This window comes from Ranitomeya variabilis, chromosome 1 (assembly GCF_051348905.1).
Source record: "Ranitomeya variabilis isolate aRanVar5 chromosome 1, aRanVar5.hap1, whole genome shotgun sequence".
In the NCBI taxonomy this organism is placed as follows: domain Eukaryota; kingdom Metazoa; phylum Chordata; class Amphibia; order Anura; family Dendrobatidae; genus Ranitomeya; species Ranitomeya variabilis.
In genome coordinates this window covers 321,548,996-321,569,906 of record NC_135232.1, presented here as the reverse complement: position 1 = coordinate 321,569,906, position 20,911 = coordinate 321,548,996, and the positions used below count along the sequence as shown (strand labels likewise).

Genomic DNA, 20,911 nt, shown 5'->3' with positions numbered 1-20,911 from the left:
ATTATTCCGGTTTACTATTATCTACATTGTATTTTAATGATATTTATATGTTAAATAAAAAGATTGTTTTTAAATATTAAAAGTATGTGTGCTTTCTGTGTCACTGCTCAAGTGAGTTGTTGATGACACGGATGGAGATTTATATAGTGTTAGCATACACAAATATTGGATCATTCCGATTTGATTACAACGTGTGCACATGGCCTAAAACTGTCCCACTAGTTAACCCCTTCAATGAACACCGTATAAAAAAGGCAAAAAACAATGCTTTTTTGTATCATACGCCGAACAAAAAGTGGAATAACACGCAATCAAAAAGACTGCTGAAAACATCATTTTGTCCCCCAAAAAACGAGCCACCATACAGCGTCATCAGCGAAAAAATTAAAAAGTTAGTCCTCAGAATAAAGCGATTCAAAAATAATTATTTTTTATATAAAATAGTTTTTATCGTATAAAAGCGCCAAAACATAAAAAATGATATAAATGAGGTATCGCTGTAATCGTACTGACACGAAGAATAAAACTGCTTTATCAATTTTACCGTGGAACGGTATAAACGCGCCCCCCCTCCTCCAAAAGAAATTCATGAATAGCTTGTTTTTGGTCATTCTGCCTCACAAAAATCAGAATAAAAAGCGATCAAAAAATGTCACGTGCCCGAAAATGGTACCAATAAAAATGTCAACTCGTCCCGCAAAAAACAAGACCTCACGTGACTCTGTGGACCAAAATATGAAAAAATTATAGCTCTCAAAATGTGGAGACGCAAAAACTAATTTTTGCAATAAAAAGCGTCTTTTAGTGTGTGACAGCTGCCAATCAGAAAAATCCGCCAAAAGCCCGCTATAAAAATAAATCAAACCCCCCCCCCCTTTATTACCACCTTAGTTAGGGAAAAATAATAACATAAAAAAAAAAGTATTTCCATTTTCCCATTAGGGTTAGGGTTGGGCCTAAAGTTAGGGTTTGGATTAAATTTACGGTTGGGATTAGGGTTAGGGGTGTGGTTAGGGTTATGGTTGGGATTAGGGTTAGGGGTGTGGTTGGGATTAGGGTTAGGGGTGTGGTTGGGATTAGGGTTAGGGTTTCAGTTAGAATTGGGGGGTTTCCACAGTTTAGGCACATCAGGGGCTCACCAAACGTGACATGGTGTCCGATCTCAATTCCAGCCAATTCTGCGTTCAAAAATAAACAGTGCTCCTTCCCTTCTAAGCGCCCAAACAGGGGTTTACTCCAACATATGGGGTATCGGCATACTCAGGTCAAATTGGACAACAACTTTTTGGGTCCAATTTCTTATGTTACCCTTGGGAAAATAGAAAATTGGGGCGAAAAGATCATTTGTGTGAAAAAATGATTTTTTATTTTTACGGCTCTATATTATAAACTTCTGTGAAGCACTTGGTGGGTGAAAGTGCTCACCAGCAATATAGCCACCTTTCTTTATGATGACACTCTACAGCCTTCCATCCATAGATTCTGTCAGTTGCTTGATCTGTTTAACCCCTTCATGACCTTGCCGTTTTTTGCAATTCTGACCAGTGTCCCTTTATGAGGTAATAACTCAGGAACGCTTCAACGGATCCTAGCGATTCTGAGACTGTTTTTTCGTGACATATTGGGCTTCATGTTAGTGGTAAATTTAGGTCGATAATTTCTGAGTTTATTTGTGAAAAAAATGGAAATTTGGCAAAAATTTTGAAAATTTCGCAATTTTCACATTTTGAATTTTTATTCTGTTAAACTAGAGAGTTATGTGACACAAAATAGTTAATAAATAACATTTCCCACATGTCTACTTTACATCAGCACAATTTTGGAAACAAATTTTTTTTTTTTGCTAGGAAGTTATAAGGGTTAAAATTTGACCAGTGATTTCTCATTTTTACAACAAAATTTACAAAACCATTTTTTTTAGGGACCACCTCACATTTGAAGTCAGTTTGAGGGTTCTATATGGCTGAAAATACCCCAAAGTGACACCATTCTAAAAACTGCACCCCTCAAGGTGCTCAAAACCACATTCAAGAAGTTTATTAACCCTTCAGGTGTTTCACAGCAGCAGAAGCAACATGGAAGTAAAAAATGAACATTTAACTTTTTAGTCACAAAAATGATCTTTTAGCGAAATTTTTTTTATTTTCCCAAGGGTAAAAGGAGAAACTGGACCACGAACGTTGTTGTCCAATTTGTTCTGAGTACGCTGATACCTCATATGTGGGGGTAAACCACTGTTTGGGCGCACGGCAGGGCTCGGAAGGGAAGGAGCGCCATTTGACTTTTTCAATGAAAAATTATCTCCATCGCTAGCAGACACCATGTCACGTTTGGAGAGCCCCTGTGTGCCTAAACATTGGAGCTCCCCCACAAGTGACCCCATTTTGGAAACTAGACCCCCCAAGGAACTTATCTAGAAGCATAGTGAGCACTTTAAACTCTCAGGTGCTTCACAAATTGATCCGTAAAAATGAAAAAGTACTTTTTTTTCACACAAAATTTCTTTTAGCCTCAATTTTTTCATTTTCACATGGGCAACAGGATAAAATGGATCCTAAAATTTCAAACAAAAAAAGAAAAAATGGGGCGGCACAGACTCTAAGAGGTACTGTCCAGACTGCAATATTGGTGCCTTTGTTATATCCCAATGGATCAAGCAACCTTATGATCCGGACTCCGGGTGCTCCTCTGAGAAAAGACGTGTAAGTACAAAGTCTATGTGTAAGAAAATTGAGGGCACTCACCGATCTTCAGTAGACAACGTCCTTTATTAATACAATCTAAAACATGAACTCATAGCCGGAGTCGATGGAGCCGAAGCTCATGTGAGCAGGGGGGACAGCAGACGACGGCCGTTTCGCGCTTGTGCCTGCGCTTCTACGGGTCAACATGCAAGGGTAAAGTGGCGGAAATATAGTGCCGGCTATGGCACCTCCCCCTCCACCAACACCCTCCCACCATCATAAAATACATTCAAAATAAAAGCACATTTAAAATACAAAGAACTATTATACATCCACATCAAATCTATGCTGTTATACATTTATATTAATCAAATCGATTTACTGTTCTGCTAGCAGAGCATCAGATGTTCCAGATTTTATATGATTATCTATCCAGAATCTACCTACATTCTTGCCTCTATTATTTGTTCTGACTTCTATTGTTCTTTTCCACCTAAAATCTATAACTCTACAAAAAAATGGACATATCGATCTTATCGTTAAATCCCAGCGGTCCCAGCGCATTACTGCGCATGATCCATTTCGCCTCACACCGTAACAGCGCATTATTCAAATCTCCTCCTCCCGGTGGAAGACTGACTTTTTCAATTCCCGCAAAAGCGAGGTACTCTGTCCTACCTTCATGTTTCTCTATCATATGAGTCACTAACCGCGGCACCCCCTTACCAGTTACTACCGATCTACAGTGCTCACGAAACCGCACAAACATCGGTCGGATGGTTTTCCCGATGTAATAATATTTGCAGGGGCAGAATATTACATAGACAACATGGTCTGTCCTACAAGTGATGAAGTCAAACACCGTATGCTCCACTGCACCCATACGTATCGTTCGATCTGTTTGATGTTGATCACAAAAGGAGCAGTGACCGCATCTAAAATTACCTCTAGGTGCGGTAGTATTAAGCCAATTCCGACTAGGTTTCGAAATGCGGTTTCTCACTAATTTATCCCTCAATCTTACACTACGTTTGTTAGCTATTAAAGGGCCTCTAGCTACAACATCTACCAGTTCTTTATCGCGCCCCAGAATATGCCAATTTTTCTTAATCGCCAAACGTATCTGCTGATCCATATTACTATATGTAAAACTAAAGGTAAATCTTTTCTCTTTCCTGATTTTACGTTTATCCACCGCATTAATCCTCTTGTTTTTTCTTTCATCGACCACCCTATCCCTTGCTGCTGTTAATAATTTATCTGGGTAGCCCCTCTGTTTAAATCTCTGGGACATTTCCTCTGATTGTCTCACAAATCCTTCTTCAGTATTGTTAATTCTATTTACCCTCAACAATTGGCTCCAAGGTAACACTCTTTTTGTATGCGCTGGGTGGAAGCTATCATAGTGCATCATGGTATTTGCTGCCACTGGTTTCCGATATAATGATGTGCAAATTTTCTCTCCTTTGATCTCTACTAACACATCCAAGAATTCCAACTTCTGTCCCCCAAACACTGATGTGAAGACCATGTTCATCTGATTATTTGAATTAAGATATGCCACAAAATCACTAAAATCCTCCTCAGTACTATCCCATACTATTACTATGTCATCTATATATCTTAGATAGAATTTAATATACCGCAAAAATCCGTGATCATTAGAATAAATATATTTCTCTTCAAAGAGACCCAAAAAAAGATTTGCAAAAGTACAGGCTGCCGGAGTCCCCATCGCAGTCCCCACTTGCTGCACGTACCAATCATCTAGAAACATGAACGCATTGTGTGTCAGGATAAAATCCAAACCTTCACAAATAAATTTAATAAAATCGCGACTTTTGTCTGTAGTGCACAAGATCTGCCCAATAGCCTCCACCCCCATCTTTTGGGGAATCCGAGTATATAAGCTTTCTACATCAATGGAAGCTAAAGAATAACTTTCCTGCCATTCAAATTCTTGGATATTCGATAAAAAAAGAGTTCGTATCTTTACAATAAGCCGGAATATCCTTCAAAAGAGGGCGCAATAACCAATCAATGTACTGGGACAGGGGCTCAGTGAGCGACCCTATCCCAGACACGATTGGTCGCCCGGGGGGGTTATGAACAGACTTGTGCACTTTAGGATTATGGTACCAGTGGGGTCTGGTGGGGAACTCCGGCAGCAATTTTTCCGCTTTCTTTTGAGAAATAATACCCAGTTCTACATATTTTCTCAAATATGTCCTCAATTCAGCTTTGTATTTATATACTGGGCTTCCTGCCAACTTCTTATACACTACTCCATCTGATAACTGTCTCTCCGCTTCGGTGACATAGTACGATCTGGGAAGTAGGACTGTTTTTCCTCCTTTATCTGCCGCCCGTACTATTGTATCTTCCCATGAACAAATTTCTCGCATAGCTTTCCATTCTTCCAACGATAAATTGTTGTGGGGTCTCTTATAAATCAATGCCTCAACGTCTTTAATTACTAGGGCTTCAAATAAATCTATTAGATTTCCGGGTGAAACTGCTGGCATAAATCTAGAAGGCACTCCACCTGTGAACGGGGCTAAATTCTCCCTATCCTGGTCATCAACCTCATCATTATTATCATTTATACCTAATAACAACCTAGCTTCTTCTCCCAGATCTGCTAGAGCTCCTGCCCCTGCCATAAAGCCTAAGGGGGCCAATTGAACAAGGATTCTCTCCTTCTAGAATGTTACTGGCCGAAGCTTTATTATTAAAAGTTTTAAAGAGATGTATTTTTCTGATAGATTTAAACAACTCAATTTTGAACTCTGTCATATCAAAATCTTGAGGGATACAAAATCCTAAACCTGTGGACAGCAGCGAAAAATGGGCTGCAGTCAAGGCATGATCAGTGAGATTAATCACTGTATCTTCAACTGGGGAGATCAATATCTCCGACTCCAAGCAACATGCTTCCGCTTGTGTTGCCTGCTTATTCCTGCTCTTTCTTCTCCCCCTCCTGGTCTTTCTCCTAAAGGGGTCGACACTGCCGGAGTTTCAGTCTCTACTGCTTGTAATAGTTCCAAGGAGCCAGCTGAAGTTCCTGCCCCATCACTTAGACTCGATTCAGACTCAGTTGTGAGGTATTCTCTCCTGCGGTAATTCTTTGTTCTATTCTCATTTCTTTTCCTCCAATTAACGGTATTTCTTTCTTTATTTCTATTGTCTTTAACGCTGTTCCAGGTGAATATTCGTCCTGTCTCAAAGTCCATTTTATCTCGGACGAATTTGTCCTTTTTTCTCGACTCCGGCTATGAGTTCATGTTTTAGATTGTATTAATAAAGGACGTTGTCTACTGAAGATCGGTGAGTGCCCTCAATTTTCTTACACATAGACTTTGGATCCTAAAATTTGTTGGGCAATTTCTCCTGAGTACGCCGATACCTCATATGTGGGGGTAAACCACTGTTTGGGTTCACGGCAAGGCTCGGAAGGGGAGGCGTGCCATTTGACTTTTTGAATGGAAAATTAGCTCCAATCATTAGCGGACACCATGTCGCGTTTGGAGAGCCCCTGTGTGCCTAAACATTGGAGCTCCCCTACAAGTGACTCCATTTTGGAAACTAGCCCCCCAAGGAACTTATCTAGATGCATAGTGAGCACTTATAACACCCAGGTGCTTTACAGAAGTTTATAACGCAGAGCCGTGAAAATAAAAAATAATTTTTCTTTTCTCAAAAATGATTTTTTAGCCCACATTTTTTTATTTTCCCAAGGGTAACAGGAGAAATTGGACCCCAAAAGTTGTTGTCCAGTTTCTCCTGAGTACGCTGATACCCCATATGTGGGGGTAAACCACTGTTTGGGCACATGCCGGGGCTCGGAAGGGAAGTAGTGACGTTTTGAAATGCAGACTTTGATGGAATGGTCTGCGGGCATAATGTTACGTTTGCAGAGCCCCTGATATGCCTAAACAGTAGAAACCCCCCACAAGTGACCCCATTTTGGAAACTAGACCCCCCAAGGAACTTATCTAGATGTGTGGTGAGCACGTTCAACCCCCAAGTGCTTCACAGAAGTTTATAACGCAGAGCCGTGAAAATAAAAAATAATTGTTCTTTCCTCAAAAATTATGTTTTAGCAAGTACTTTTTTATTTTTGCAAGGGTATCAGGAGAAATTGGACCCCAACAGTTGTTGCCCAGTTTGTCCTGAGTACGCTGGTACCCCAAATGTGGGGGTAAACCACTGTTTGGGCGCACGTCGGGGCTTGGAAGGGAGGGAGCACCATTTGACTTTTTGAACGCAAGATTGGCTGGAATCAATGGTGGCACCATGTTGCGTTTGGAGACCCCTGATGTGCCTAAACAGTGGAAACCCCTCAATTCTAACTTCAACACTAACCCCAACACACCCCTAATCCTAATCCCAACTGTAGCCATAACCCTAATCACAACCCTAACCCCAACACACCCCTAACCACAACCCTAACCCCAACACACCCGTAACCCTAATTCCAATCCTAATCCTAACCCTAATCCCAACCCTAACCACAACTGTAACCCCAACACACCCCTAACCCTATCCGTAACCCTAACCACAAGCCTAATCTTAACCCTATTTCTAACCCTAGCCCTAATTCCAACCCTAACTCTAATTCCAACCCTAACTCTAAGGCTATGTGCCCACGTTGCGGATTCGTGTGAGATTTTTCCGCACGATTTTTGAAAAATCTGCAGGTAAAAGGCACTGCTTTTTACCTGCGGATTTACAGCAGATTTCCAGTGTTTTTTTTGTGCGGATTTCACCTGCGGATTCCTATTGAGGAACAGGTGTAAAACGCTGCGGAATCTGCACAAAGAATTGACATGCTGCGGAAAATACAACGCAGCGTTTCTGCACGGAATTTTCCGCACCATGGGCACAGCGGATTTGGTTTTCCATAGGTGTACATGGTACTGTAAACCTGATGTAAAACTGCTACGAATTCGCTGCGGATCCGCGGCCAATCCGCTGCGGATCCGCGGCCAATCCGCACTGTGTGCACATGCCATAACCCTAACCCTACCCCTAGTTCTAACCCTAGTTCTAACCCTAACCCTAGTGGAAAAAGAAAAAAAAATATTTTCTTTATTTTATTATTGTCCCTACCTATGGGGGTGATAAAGGGGGGGGGGTTTATTTATTATTTTTTTTATTTTGATCGCTGTGATAGAACCTACCACAGCGATCAAAATGTACTTGTAACGAATCTGCCAGCCGGCAGATTCGGCGGGCGCACTGAGCATGCGCCCGCCATCTTGGAAGATGGCGGCGCCCAGGGAGAAGACGGACCGACTTCGGGAGGCTCGGTAAGTATGAGGGGGTGGTGGGGGGGGTGGATCGGAGCACAGGGGGGGGGATCGGAGGATGGGGGGAGCGGACAGGAGCACGGGGGAGCGAACAGGGGGACGGAGGGGGGTACAAGGACAGAACGGAGGACTGGGGAGGAGATCGGGGGCGGTGGGGGGGGCCAGAACATGATTTCCAGCCATGGCAGATGCTATTGCAGCATCGGCCATGGCTGGATTGCAATATTTCACCATTTTCATAGGTGAAATATTGCAAATTGCTCTGATTGGCTGTTGCACTTTCAACAGCCAATCAGAGCGATCGTAGCCACGTGGGGGCAAAGCCACCCCCCCTAGGCTGAAGTACAACTCCCCCTCTCCCTGCAGATCGGGTAAAATAGGAGTTAACCCTTACACCCGATCTGCAGGGATGCGATCATTCCATGACGCCACATAGGCGTCATGGGTCGGGAAGGGGTTAACATTGCGTGCAGCAGCCACCACAGCCTCCCAGACACTGTTCCGAGAGGTGTACTGTTTTCCCTACCTGTAGATCTCACAATTTATGAGGGACCACAGGTTCTCTATGGGGTTCAGATCAGGTGAACAAGGGGGGCATGTCATTATTTTTTTCTTTTTTGAGACCTTTACTAGCCAGCCACGCTGTGGAGTAGTTGGAGGCATGTGATGGAGCATTGTCCTGCATGAAAATCATGTTTTTCTTGAACGATACCGACTTCTTCCTGTACCACTGCTTGAAGAAGTTGTCTTCCAGAAACTGGCAGTAGGTCTGGGAGTTGAGCTTCACTCCATCCTCAACCCGAAAAGGTCCCACAAGTTAATCTTTCATGATACCAGCCCATACCAGTACCCCACCTCAACCTTGCTGGCGTCTGAGTCGTAGTGGAGCTCTCTGCCCTTTACTGATCCAGCCTCTGGCCCATCAAGAGTCACTCTCATTTCATCAGTCCATAGAACCTTTGAAAAGTCAGTCTTAAGATATTTCTTGGCCCAGTCTTGATGTTTTATCTTATGTTTCTTGTTCAAAGGTGGTCGTTTTTCAGCCTCCCTTACCTTGGCCATGTCCCTGAGTATCGCACACCTTGTGCTTTTTTTTTTTTTTTTCAATTCGTTTATTAGTTCAGTATAAACAAACAATGCACACATTTGTAATTATCATCAATTATACCACGAAGTACAAATAGTTGTAAAACGACATCATATCAGAAGTTACAAAGGTAATGAAATGTGCATGGTAAATCATCAGTTCCTTATAAGAAAAATATCTATCATACAACTTAACAACTTTAACCACTAACAGTAACAGTAAGTCGCCAAAAGAAAACAGATTTAAATCCCGCTCTACAAGCAATGTCCCCAAAACCACGAGCCCATCCTCCTATATAGATGTCCAGTCAGTGCAGACTATAGAGTATGGCAAGAAGAGTTCCATCTGCCCCATATCTTCTCAAATTTACCTGGACATCCTCTATTTTGATACATTGTTTTTTCATATGGGATAATTGAATTCACCAGATCAATCCAAACTCTAAGGGTCGGGGGGGAGCTACCCATCCATCTTAACGCCAATACCTTCCTTGCCAAAAAGAGCGTCTCTCGGAGAAAGATCCCAGTATAATGATCCCAGATCTCCGTGTCCCACACCCCGAACAAACAGGTTAACGGTTCAAGCGGGACAGGGATCGACAATAACGATGTTAGTAATGTTGTTACTTCCCTCCAATAATGAAGAACTACAGGGCACCTCCAAATCATATGAAGAAAATCAGCATCGGGCCCATGACAACGCAAACAATCTGACGAATGTAAGCGGCCCATTTTAAAGAGTCGCGTCGGGGTTAAATAGGCCTGATATATGATATATAACTGGGTCATTCTATTATTGATTGAAGGGGACACTTTAGTTGAAGACTCAAGAATATCCTCCCATTCCTCTCCCAGTACATCGGGAAGGAATTCCTCCCATTTCCCCTTGACAGAATTGATGACAGACCCATCTCCCATGGATATAAGATATGTATATAGAGAGGATATGAGTCCTTGAGGACCCTGCGATTTAAGGATACCTATTAAAGGCAAAGAAGAGATCGCCCGATCCGTACCTACACTTCGTATGTGTGACTGAAAAGCTGACCTTAGTTGTAAATACCTGAAGAATTGAGACCTAGGGATGTTGTAATTATTTCGTAGTTGTTCAAAGGATACAAAAATCCCCTGGCTATGCACATCGCTCACCGAGAGAACACCATGGGAGACCCAGAAATCAGTGGATGGGTGATTTAGTAATTCAGGTATATAACCATTGTTCCACAGTGGCATCTCGGCTATGACATCCATAAATTTAATAATTCTTTTTAATTGTCTCCATATTAATCTCGCCAGCCTGAGCATAGGTAACAGACGACAGGTACCAACTTTCTCCATCTCTAAAAATCCCAGTGGGCAATCAATCCGGGCAGAATGAATTAAGTGACTCTCCGAATTACGTAGGGAACTATTAGGCATCCACTTACTTATCGCCTTAGCCTGCCCGGCAAGGTAGTATAAATAGAGGTCTGGTAAAGCCGCCCCACCCCCTTTTTTGGGTCTCTGTAAAATAGATAGTTTGAGTTTGGGTCTGGCCTTTCCCCATATAAAGGATGTGATTAAGGAATTTAATTTTGCGAAAAATGACTTGGGAATTGGTACAGCACTATGCTGAAAGCAATAATTGAGTTTGGGAAGCAGTATCATCTTAATTAAATTAATGCGGCCTGCGACAGAGAGGGGGAGTCTACTCCAGGTTATAAATTTAGACTTGACCAAATCTAGCAGTGGGGAAATATTTTGTTGTAGGTCTAACTCACTGTATTGAGACATATAAATACCCAGATATTTGAAGTTGGAAACCACAGGTAGCGACGTAGGAATCCCGAGACAGGGAGCCGAAGTATGAGATAGAGGCATCAGGGCAGATTTATCCCAATTTATATATAGGCCGGAAAATTTGCTAAATTTATCTATGGTTGCTATCACCTGTGGCAGAGTTTCTTCTATTTTATCCATAAATATTATCATATCATCAGCATATAGGCCAATGGTATCCGTACGATCTGCAATATTTAGTCCTTTAATATCCGTGGAAGATCTTATACGTATTGCTAGAGCCTCTATCGCAAGAGCGAAGAGAGCTGGGGATAGAGGGCATCCCTGTCGGGTTCCCCTGTGTAATGTAAAAGAATCAGAGATGGAATTATTTACGATGACACGCGCCTTGGGATTCCTATACAGTGTGTCAATCCCCCTAATAAATTTCTCTCCAAAACCATATTTCTGCAGACACGCGGACAGGAAAGGCCACTCGAGAGAGTCAAATGCCTTGGCCGTATCCAGCGATGCCAGTGCCCAACTATTGTCCGGCTCTAGAGAGCTGTACTGAATCACCGATTGGACTCGCCTGATATTGATAGAAGTACTTTTCCCGGGCATAAAGCCAGTTTGATCTGGGTGTATAAGGTCCAATATTAGCGTATTTAGTCTAGTGGCCAATATTTTAGTGAAAATTTTGTAATCTACGTTTACTAGTGATATGGGGCGATACGATCCACACTCCAGAGGATCCTTCCCTTCTTTTTTAAGTACAATAATGTTTGCATCATAGAATGTTTCGGGCATCGTCTCTCCATCCCATATACTCCTAAGTACTTTCAATAAAAGTGGTGCCAATTGACCTCGATATTTCTTATACAGCTCAATAGGGAACCCATCAGGTCCAGGGGCTTTCCCGGTGGCCATGTCCACTATAGCTTGCTCAACCTCCTCCAAAGTAAACTCAGCTTCCATAAAGGCTTGCTGAATTGGACTTAATGAAGGGAATGTTATGTCCGATAAATAGTCTACACATTCAGTAACACCCAAACCACTACCAGACCTGTATAAAGATTTATAGTAATCATGAAAACACTGGAGGATCTCCTCAGTAGAGGATACCAATGAACCATCAGGTGCCCGAATCTGCAATACTGTATTGGATGTGTTGTGTTGGCGTACTAAAAAGGCCAATAGTTTACTGGCTTGATTCCCCAATTCGAAATATGATTGACGGGTAAAAAACAATTTACGTTTGGATTTTGTGTCTATATGTTGGGTATATAACCTTTGGGAAGTGAGCCATGCTACCCTGTTGCCACTAGTTTGGTTGGATACATAGGCGGCCTCGGATTCCTTCAACTGTCGCTCCATCTCATCATCCCCTTCCGCCGTTATTCTTTTAATATAAGAAATAGTGGAGGACAGACATCCCCTTAGATATGCTTTTAAGGTATCCCAAAACAGACCAAGATTTGAGGGATCTGGGTGGGTAAGGATGAAACAGTTCAGCTGATCCACCGTTCTATCGCTAGAATCTATTAATTTCAGCCAGAAGGGATTCAATTTCCAGGGTATAAAATTATTTGGTTGACCATATTTAAGTTTAAGAATAACTGGACTGTGGTCCGATATCCCCCTATTGCCATGCTCAATACTATCTACCCATAATGCCAAATCACTAGACCCAAATATATAGTCTATACGAGACAAAGACCGCCTAGTTGACGAATGGCAAGTGTAATCCTTTATCCCAGGGTGACGAATTCTCCATAAGTCCAACCATCCGCTACCACCTATAAACAGTGCCAATGGAGAAGAGGATTGAATAGACGGACCTCCAGACATCCCTTCCCCCAGTCTCAATTTATCCAAGGAACTATCCATGACTAAGTTAAAATCTCCCATACAAATAATACTAGCGTCAGGATAATTTAGGGAGAATCCCATTGCCATACGGAGAACCGATATATTAGCTGGGGGTGGGTTATAGATACACAGTATCACGTATTCCCGCGTGTTAATAAAAGCGTGAACAAAAACAAAGCGACCTTCGGGATCTCGTCTTGCCTCCCTGGCCTCCCATCTAACATTTCTATGGATTAGCAAAGAAACCCCTCTTGAGTAGCTGGTGTGAAATGCATGAATGGACCACTGCACCCATGGCTTTTGCGTACACTTAGCTGTGTCCCTGGTCAGATGTGTCTCCACAAGTGCTACAACATGGGGGTGATATCGCTTAATTTGTGAAAATACCTTTATCTTTTTACGGGGAGTCTTAATTCCCCGCACATTCCAAGTCATACACACAATCTCAGACCCCATAGCTACACTTGAGAAAAGGAATATTATACACCATAGCTCGTGTAGAGATCAGGGACACCATGCAGAGCACAGAATCATCAATGGCGACTATTAAACACATCAAAAAGTCAAAACTGGTATAAAAACCCAAGTAAAATAAAACTTGAACAGTAGAGGAGTTTAATCTGTCACTCCTACAGTCAATCAGAAAAGGGGATACCCTCACTGAAATCAGCGTTCGGTATTGTTGGTAAGCTCAACACCTTGTACGGAGAGCTCCATTTTGTATTGCCATTGGATAACAGAAATTGCTCAGGAGTCCGGCACATTAGACACCTTGTATGTACGTAACCATTCGGTTACCTCCGCCGGATCTGTAAAAAACAGGGAAGAGCCCTCATGGACAACACGGAGCCGAGCCGGGTAGAGCATGGAATAGAGGATGTTTTTATCCCTTAGCCGCTTCTTAACTTCCACAAATCGAACTCGCTGCTTTTGGAGCTCCATAGAGAAATCCGGAAAAATTGATATAGTGGCGTTATTGAATTTAATAGGGCCCTTCTGCCTCGCCAGGCGGAGTATCGCATCTCTGTCTCTGCAGTTGAGAAGACGCGCCAAGAAAGGCCGGGGTGGGGCTCCAGCGGGGAGAGGCCTCGTTGGTACTCTATGGGCCCTCTCCACAGAAAACGTTGAGGAGAACCCATCTCCCAGGGAGGTTTTCAGCCAGTCTTCTAGAAATTGTTCAGGCTGCTGGCCCTCCGTGCGCTCCGGCAGGCCAATTATTCGAATGTTATTACGGCGCAGTCTATTTTCCAAATCATCTGCCTTTTGTTTCCATGCGTTCACGGACCCGGTGGCCTTTGATAACGTGGCTTCCATAGGGGAAATGGTGTCCTCTATCTGAGACACTCTTGTTTCAACCTCCGAGATGCGCCCTCTCATAGCCTGCATGTCATGTCGCAAGCGACCAACTTCAGTATGTACGTCCTCTATTTTCTCAGTAAGAGAGGATCTTGTGAGGGAAATGACCTGCATCAGTTGCTCAGACGCTTGTTTGAGAGTTAGTTTGTCCTGCTCTCCCTCCTCATTACTGCCAGGTGACCAGTTTTTCCGTTGGTGCTGCGTGGAATTATTTCTGAGAGTGCGCACATTATCAGGGGTGCTTTCTCTGGAATATTTCTTTAATTTCTCGGCAGCCCCCGCTCCTTTAGAGTGTTGCATGGCGGTTAGCAGAAGGACCCCTCAGAAGGATCACGCAGTTATAGTTATAACTAGTCTATTCTCCAGTAGCCGATCTGGTAAAGTTAAATTCAGGGTTAGATCCTAGGGAGATCACCAGTCAAATAAGAGAATTATCAAATATTCACAGAAGCAGCAGCTCAGGGTTCACCCAGGCACTATGCCCCAAAGTAGCCCATAGTTTCCATAGGCAGCACAGCAGGGAGGAAGGGGTCAATCCCCCTAGAGTCCACGGTACAGAAGGCAAAATTAAACACTGGAGTAGATCCCTGAGAGATCACCAATCAGACAATGGGATCAGCAGATATTCACAGGAGCAGCAGCTCAGGATCCACCTAGGCACTGTGCCCCAGAGCAGCCCACAGCTTCCACAGGCAGAGCAGCAGGGAGGAAGGGGTTAATCCCTTCAAAGTTTGTGGTACAGACAGGAGTTTTTCACATAAGGGGGGTGCAGGGCCCAATCTTCCAGGGCATCACACCGCACTACCCCTTTATTATTTCAATAATGTAATCACCTCCTGTGTTATACTGCGATCTTGCTGTATAGCGCCGCTCTCCTCGCTGCTGGAGAATGCGCTGCAGTGATGGCTGCCGTCTCCCTAGGCGCCGCCGGCCACCCCAGACCCAGCACCTGTAGTTCAGCGTTCCACAGCGCTCCCACTCTGTATCGGTATCTGCCGCTGTCCGCTGCCTCCAGAGGGAACGCTCCGCCGCTTGTAGGGGGAATGCACCCGGCTCCGATAACCGCCGGCACCTCGTCCTGCCCGCTGGCACACGCGTCCAAGATGGCCACCGCAGCCCAGGGGCTTTTTACCGCCCGTCCAGGCCGCTTCACCGCCCGACGTCTCAGGGCTCCAGAACCGCTATTTCTGGGGGTCGCCGGTCTCCTGAGGTCTCAAGAGCACCGTTCCAGCCGGTGCAATCGGTGAGTCAGGGGGTTTTATGGCAGAATTATGTTCAGGATGGCCGGAGCTCTCACGAAGTGTGTCCTCTCTCTTGGTTTACATAGCCACGCCCCCCACCTTGTGCTTTTTGTTACTCCAGTAACTTTGCAGCTCTGAAATATGGCAAAACTGGTGGCAAATGGCATCTTGGCAACTTCACGCTTTATTTTCCTCAATTCATGGGCAGTTATTTTGCACCTTTTTTGCCCAACACGCTTCTTGTGACCCTGCTGGCTATTTGCCATGAAACGCTTGATTATTCGGTGATCACGCTTCAAAAGTTTGGTAATTTCAAGACTGCTGCATCCTTCTGCAAGACATCTCACAATTTTGGACTTTTCAGAGCCGTCAAATCTCTCTTTTGACCCATTTTGCCAAAGGAAAGGAAGTTGCCTAATAATTAAGCACACCTTATATAGGGTTTTGATGTCATTAGACAACACCCCTCCTCATTACAGAGATGCACATCACTTGATTTACTTAATTGGTAGTTGGCTCTCAAGCCTGCACAGCTTTGAGTAGGACATCATGTATAAAAAGTATCATGTGATCAAAATACAACGTGCCTAATAATTCTGCACACAGTGTATAGTGAATCTTGATAATTAACGGTAAAACTTATTTTTTTTATTTTTATTTTTTTTTAGTGAGTTTTAACTTTGCGGTCACAAAAGCCTCATGTAAACAAGGTCATGTTTCTATGTAGTGTAAATGCTGCATATTTTTTGTATTTCAGAAAATCTAATGTGTCTCTCAGTCCAAGCGAAGTGGATGTGATCATACTACTATGGGTCTAAAGTCGCTGTTCAACTGTATGTTGTGTGTGGGGGGGGGGGGTTTGTGTTTTTTTTTTATCTGTGCTATTTTTCTTTTATCCACGACTCCTGTATTTCTCACAAACTCCTAATTTTGGGTTACAAATACTGATGTAAAATACTGACCAAATACTGAACGTGGCCTTACTGAAAGTGCAGCTATAGGGAGGAAATTAACTTTTTCTCTTGGTAGCCGCACTTTCAGTAAAGTGGCCAGTCAGTAATCTAAGGCTGTTATACTTGAATAGTAACCCTTTATCTGCAGGTAAATAGCATTTTCAAGATGACTATTTCCGTAAAAAAAAAATTGCCTCTTCAAATGTGCATCAAAAATGCATTAAATAAAGAGGAACGTGTATAAAATCGCAATAATTAGAGAAAATTGTTATTGTTTGGGTGCTGACAGCTGTATAAAGTAAAAAACGCAGCTTTTACGCTATGTGTGAACATGGCCTTAGATACTTTTTCAGCTTTACAAGAGAGGGTTGTGGTTTTTGGGTGGGGCCTATATGATTTTAAGATGTGTCACTAGTAGAAACATGGGAAAACACACCAAATTTATCATCCAGCATGAACCGCATGTTTCAATCCAGGGCATCTAGGCTACATCTATGCTGTCTAACTGTAGGACTTCCATTATGAGCTGTTTGGTGCTGCTGCTCTCTTTTGGAGTGACGGAAAGTTAATGGGTCTGGTTTATCAATACAACTTCCAAATTCTGGCGTATTGTAAGACTGTCTAATCTATGGCCCTGATTCATCAAGACTGGAGTTTTGCATGCTACCCTAAATGAATGGAGCGCTTGAGTAAGATCTTAAAGGGAATCTGTCACCCCATTTTTTGCCTATAAGGCCTCTTTCACACTTCCGTCGGCAGAAATATATAGTATTAAAACGTTCGCAACGCATCCAGTATTATGACGGATGCGCTGCCTGAGGTTTTTGTAGTGTAGATTTGGGATTTCGTATTCCGGGGATGAGAGAGAGAGAGACTTTTTCCCAGGTTGGAATATGGAATATGCTTCCAGGCATGCTCAGATGTAAAAACTGCATCCGTCACTGGATTCCTGTGTTTCACAGTGTGCGCAGAATCCAGTGTCCATAGGCTCCCATTCTGTGGAACGACGTATGCCGCAGGAGGCATCGGGGAACGTTTTTCCACTGCAGACAAAAAACGTTTCATGGAACTTTTTTTGAAAAGACGGGCCGTCAAATTCCGCAGGATACAGTGCACGACGGACGAAACGTGTGGCCATCTGTCGCGATACATCGCTAATAAGCCTGAGAGAATTTTTTTGCAGGATCCTGTTTTCTCAAAAAACAACGTATCTCGACAGGGCTACAAAGACGGAAGTGTGAAAGAGGCCTAAGCTGCAGTACACAGGTGCTGGGCCTCTCTGACCTTTCCCGGCGCCTGCGCACTGCAGTACTTTGCTCTGCCCTCAACAGGGCAAATCAGTACGCCTGCGCCGGAGTCGCGAACGACGCAAGTAAGAGGACGTCATCGCACGAAGATGGCAGGCGCCGGACCCAGACTTGCGATGCCCATCGGATCGGATCCCCCCCCAGGTGAGTATAATCTATCTTGTTTTTCTCATCTTTCAGGATACATCGGGGCTTATCTGCAGCTTTACAGAATGCTGTAGATAAGCCCCAGATGGCGGTAGCCGCAGCTTATATACGAAAAAGTAGTTGAAAGATTCCTTTAATGAATTTGGTGCATCTTTCAGGTGCGATAGTGTAAGAAATGTCCCCCATTAAAGGACAGAAATACATTTGCCGTAATTTACCCCACTTTTATTGTGTAAATGATGATGAATTTATCAGCTACGACCCCTCCTGATCAATGGGATTGGTGTAAAAATTTCAAGTTGCCCCAAAATTTTGCACTTTGTGCACTCAAGGGAATAATGTTGCTGCATTTCGTGCTATAATGTGAAACAGTTGAGTCGCCAGGATCTAACTTGATAAAGGCAAAAACAGTGATGCATATCTTGCATGTGTCTTTTAGCAGCTACTTTTCTATTGCAGGAACTAGTAGACAAACTTTATCATTTCCGGGACCACTATTTTGAAACCCACAGTGTGGAAGATGCTATCCGCAAGCAATATGACGTGAAGAAAGAAATGGAGCAAACCATCGTTTTGATGGATGAGATTGATGGTAACGCAAAACATTGTAATGCTTCTGGACTAGTGTGTTTTTTTTTTTTTTTTTTCTTTAATACATTTTAATGTTTAGGGTATGTTCACACTTGTGATTTCATTTTCCACTTGTATATTCCTTTTTTTGAAACCTACGGGAGGGATTAATGTAAAACAATGAATCCGTTCCCTAACTGATACAAGCGGAAGCAGAGAAGCCCCATTGATTATTCTCAAGATACGTCTTGGTTCTGTTATGTCCATTTATACAACCCCAATTCCAAAAAAAGCTGGGCGCTTTCTAATATGTAAAGAAATCAAGAAAACAATTATTTGGAAATCTTATAGCCATATTTTATTCAAAATAGAAAATAAAACAGAGTAAGGGTATGTGTCCACGTTCAGGATTGCATCAGTATTTGTATGCCAAAACCAGGAGTGGGTGATAAATGCAGAAGTGGAGCATATGTTTCTATTATACTTTTCGTCTAAGTGTTCCACTCCTGGTTTTGGCTTACAAATACTGATGGAAAATCCTGACCAAATCCTGATGCAATCCTGAACGTGGAAACATACCCTAAAAGATGAAAGTCAGATTTTTTTTTTTTCCATTTCAATTGAAAAAAATAACTCCGTTAGAAATTGACGGCAGCAATACATCTCAAATAAATAAATTGTGACAAGGTTGACAAAAGTGGTACAAATGAAAAACAGCAGGCTGGTCAATTTTCAACAAAGTCAAGTCACTGTATATAAAAAGTGCATGTTGGAGAGGCAGAGTCTCTCAGAAGCACAGATGGTCAGAGGTTCACCAATCTGAACAATTGCATTGAAAATTCTGGAACAGTTTGAGAAAAATGTTGTTCTTCAATGTAAAATTGCAAAGTCTTTGAATATCCTACCATCTGCAGTATATAATATCAGCAAAAGATTACTGGAGAACGCCATGTGCATGAGGGACCAGGTTAACATTGGGTGCTTGTTTTCTATGGGTTGTTAGTTGGCCCTGAATTAAAGACTGTCATGATTCAGTAATGGAAATCACTGAATGGACTCGGGAATATTTCTAGAAATTGTCTGTGAACACAGTTTATGGTGCAGTCCACAAATACAAGATAAAGAGAACTCGTCCGCACGATTTTGTAATGTAAAGATGGGTCTGTAATACTGATTAAATTGATACCTTTGGTGAATAAACTAAATTTGTTGTTCTTCTTTAATCTCCATTTGAAGTTTTCTTCTGATTAGATTTCTGTGCATAGGGGCCGGACTGTGAACTGGGTCTTCTCCCTGTCTGTGATTCCCCAGCCCCTCAGCCTGCCATCGATATATGAGTGACGGGTCACTGCTTTTTCGGAGACCTGCCTCCTCTTTTTAAAATCCTGTCTTCAAACAGAGGAGGCAGGCAGAGAAGACAAGAATCGCAGACAAGGAGGAGAAGACCCAGTGTACAGTCCGACCCCTGTGCCCCCGAAAGATTATTATCAGAAAACCTCAAACGGGGATTAAAGAACAACAAAGCAGATTTCTTCACCAGAGGTATCCACGTAATCAGTATTACAGTCCCATTACAGTCATATCAGTAGGTTAAAGAATTGTGTTGACAGGTTTGTTTTCTTTATATATTCAAAGACCAAGCCATGTATTAACACAATCCAGAATCACTGCCATCTTCTCTGGGCCAAAACGCATTTAAAGTGGACTGAGACACAATAGATAACTCTTCTGTAGTTATGTGAATCAAAATGTAAATTTTTTTTAATGAAAACCAAGAACACTGTGTCCTGCAGACTCGAGAGGCGAGGGACCATCTAGCTTGTTATTGGTGCACAGTGCTAAAGCATGCATCTCTGATGGTATGGGACTCCATTAGTGCCTAAGTCATGGACAACTTGCACCTCTTGAAACGTGCTGTCAATGCTTAGGGTTATATAGAGGCTGTAGAACAATATATGCTCCCATCTAGACAATGTGTGTTTCAGTGAAAACCTTCCATATTTCGGCAAGACGATGCTAAACCAGATACTGCCTCAATCACAACAGCATGGCTTCTCCAAAGAGTTAGCATGGCTTCTCCAAAGAGTTTGTGTGATGAATTTGCCGCCTGCAGTCCAGACCTTTTCACCAATGAAAAATATTTAGATCATTATGAAACAAAGAGTCTGGTAAAGACCCCGACTTGTTGAGCAGCGAGAATCCTACATCAGACAAGAATGGGACAACATTCCTCTCCCCAAACTCCAGTAATTTGTCTCCTCGCTTCCCAGACATTTTCTGAATGTTGTTAAAAAGGGGATGCTACACAATGGTAGACAGAGCATGTCACAGGTTTTCATGTTGTTGCTGCTGTCAATTCCTGAATGAGTTAATCTTTCAAATAAAATGGAGTCCTAACTTTCATTGTCTGATCTGTGTTCTATGCCCTGAATAAAATGTGGTGGAGGTTTACAAATCATTGCATTCTTGTTCTCTTTCTTGGAATTGAAGTTCTACAACAAACAAAAAATATTTTGCATGATACATTTTCTCTCATTCCAAAAACTGACATATAGAGAGCCCCTATGTTTCTGTTTGTATTGATTATGCAAGAGAGATGTTTTTGAGATTCAGTATATTATTAAC

At 42.6% G+C, this 20,911-nt stretch overlaps 1 protein-coding gene across 3 annotated transcripts in view; it reads left to right on the top strand.

Moving 5' to 3' along the window:
- The window catches only part of TTC5 (tetratricopeptide repeat domain 5), a 77,012-nt gene that overhangs the window by 12,681 nt on the left and 43,420 nt on the right, over positions 1 to 20,911 (top strand). For 2 of the 3 annotated variants that reach the window (XR_013224048.1, XM_077298081.1), the window contains exon 2: positions 18,176 to 18,308. The exons of the other annotated variant lie outside the window; for it this stretch is intronic. Coding sequence is in view for 1 of the 2 variants with exons in the window: in XM_077298081.1 (XP_077154196.1) it covers positions 18,176 to 18,308 (133 nt within the window). In the remaining variant the exon portion in view is untranslated. The remainder of the gene's footprint in view (positions 1 to 18,175; positions 18,309 to 20,911) is intronic. 3 annotated transcript variants of the gene reach the window in all.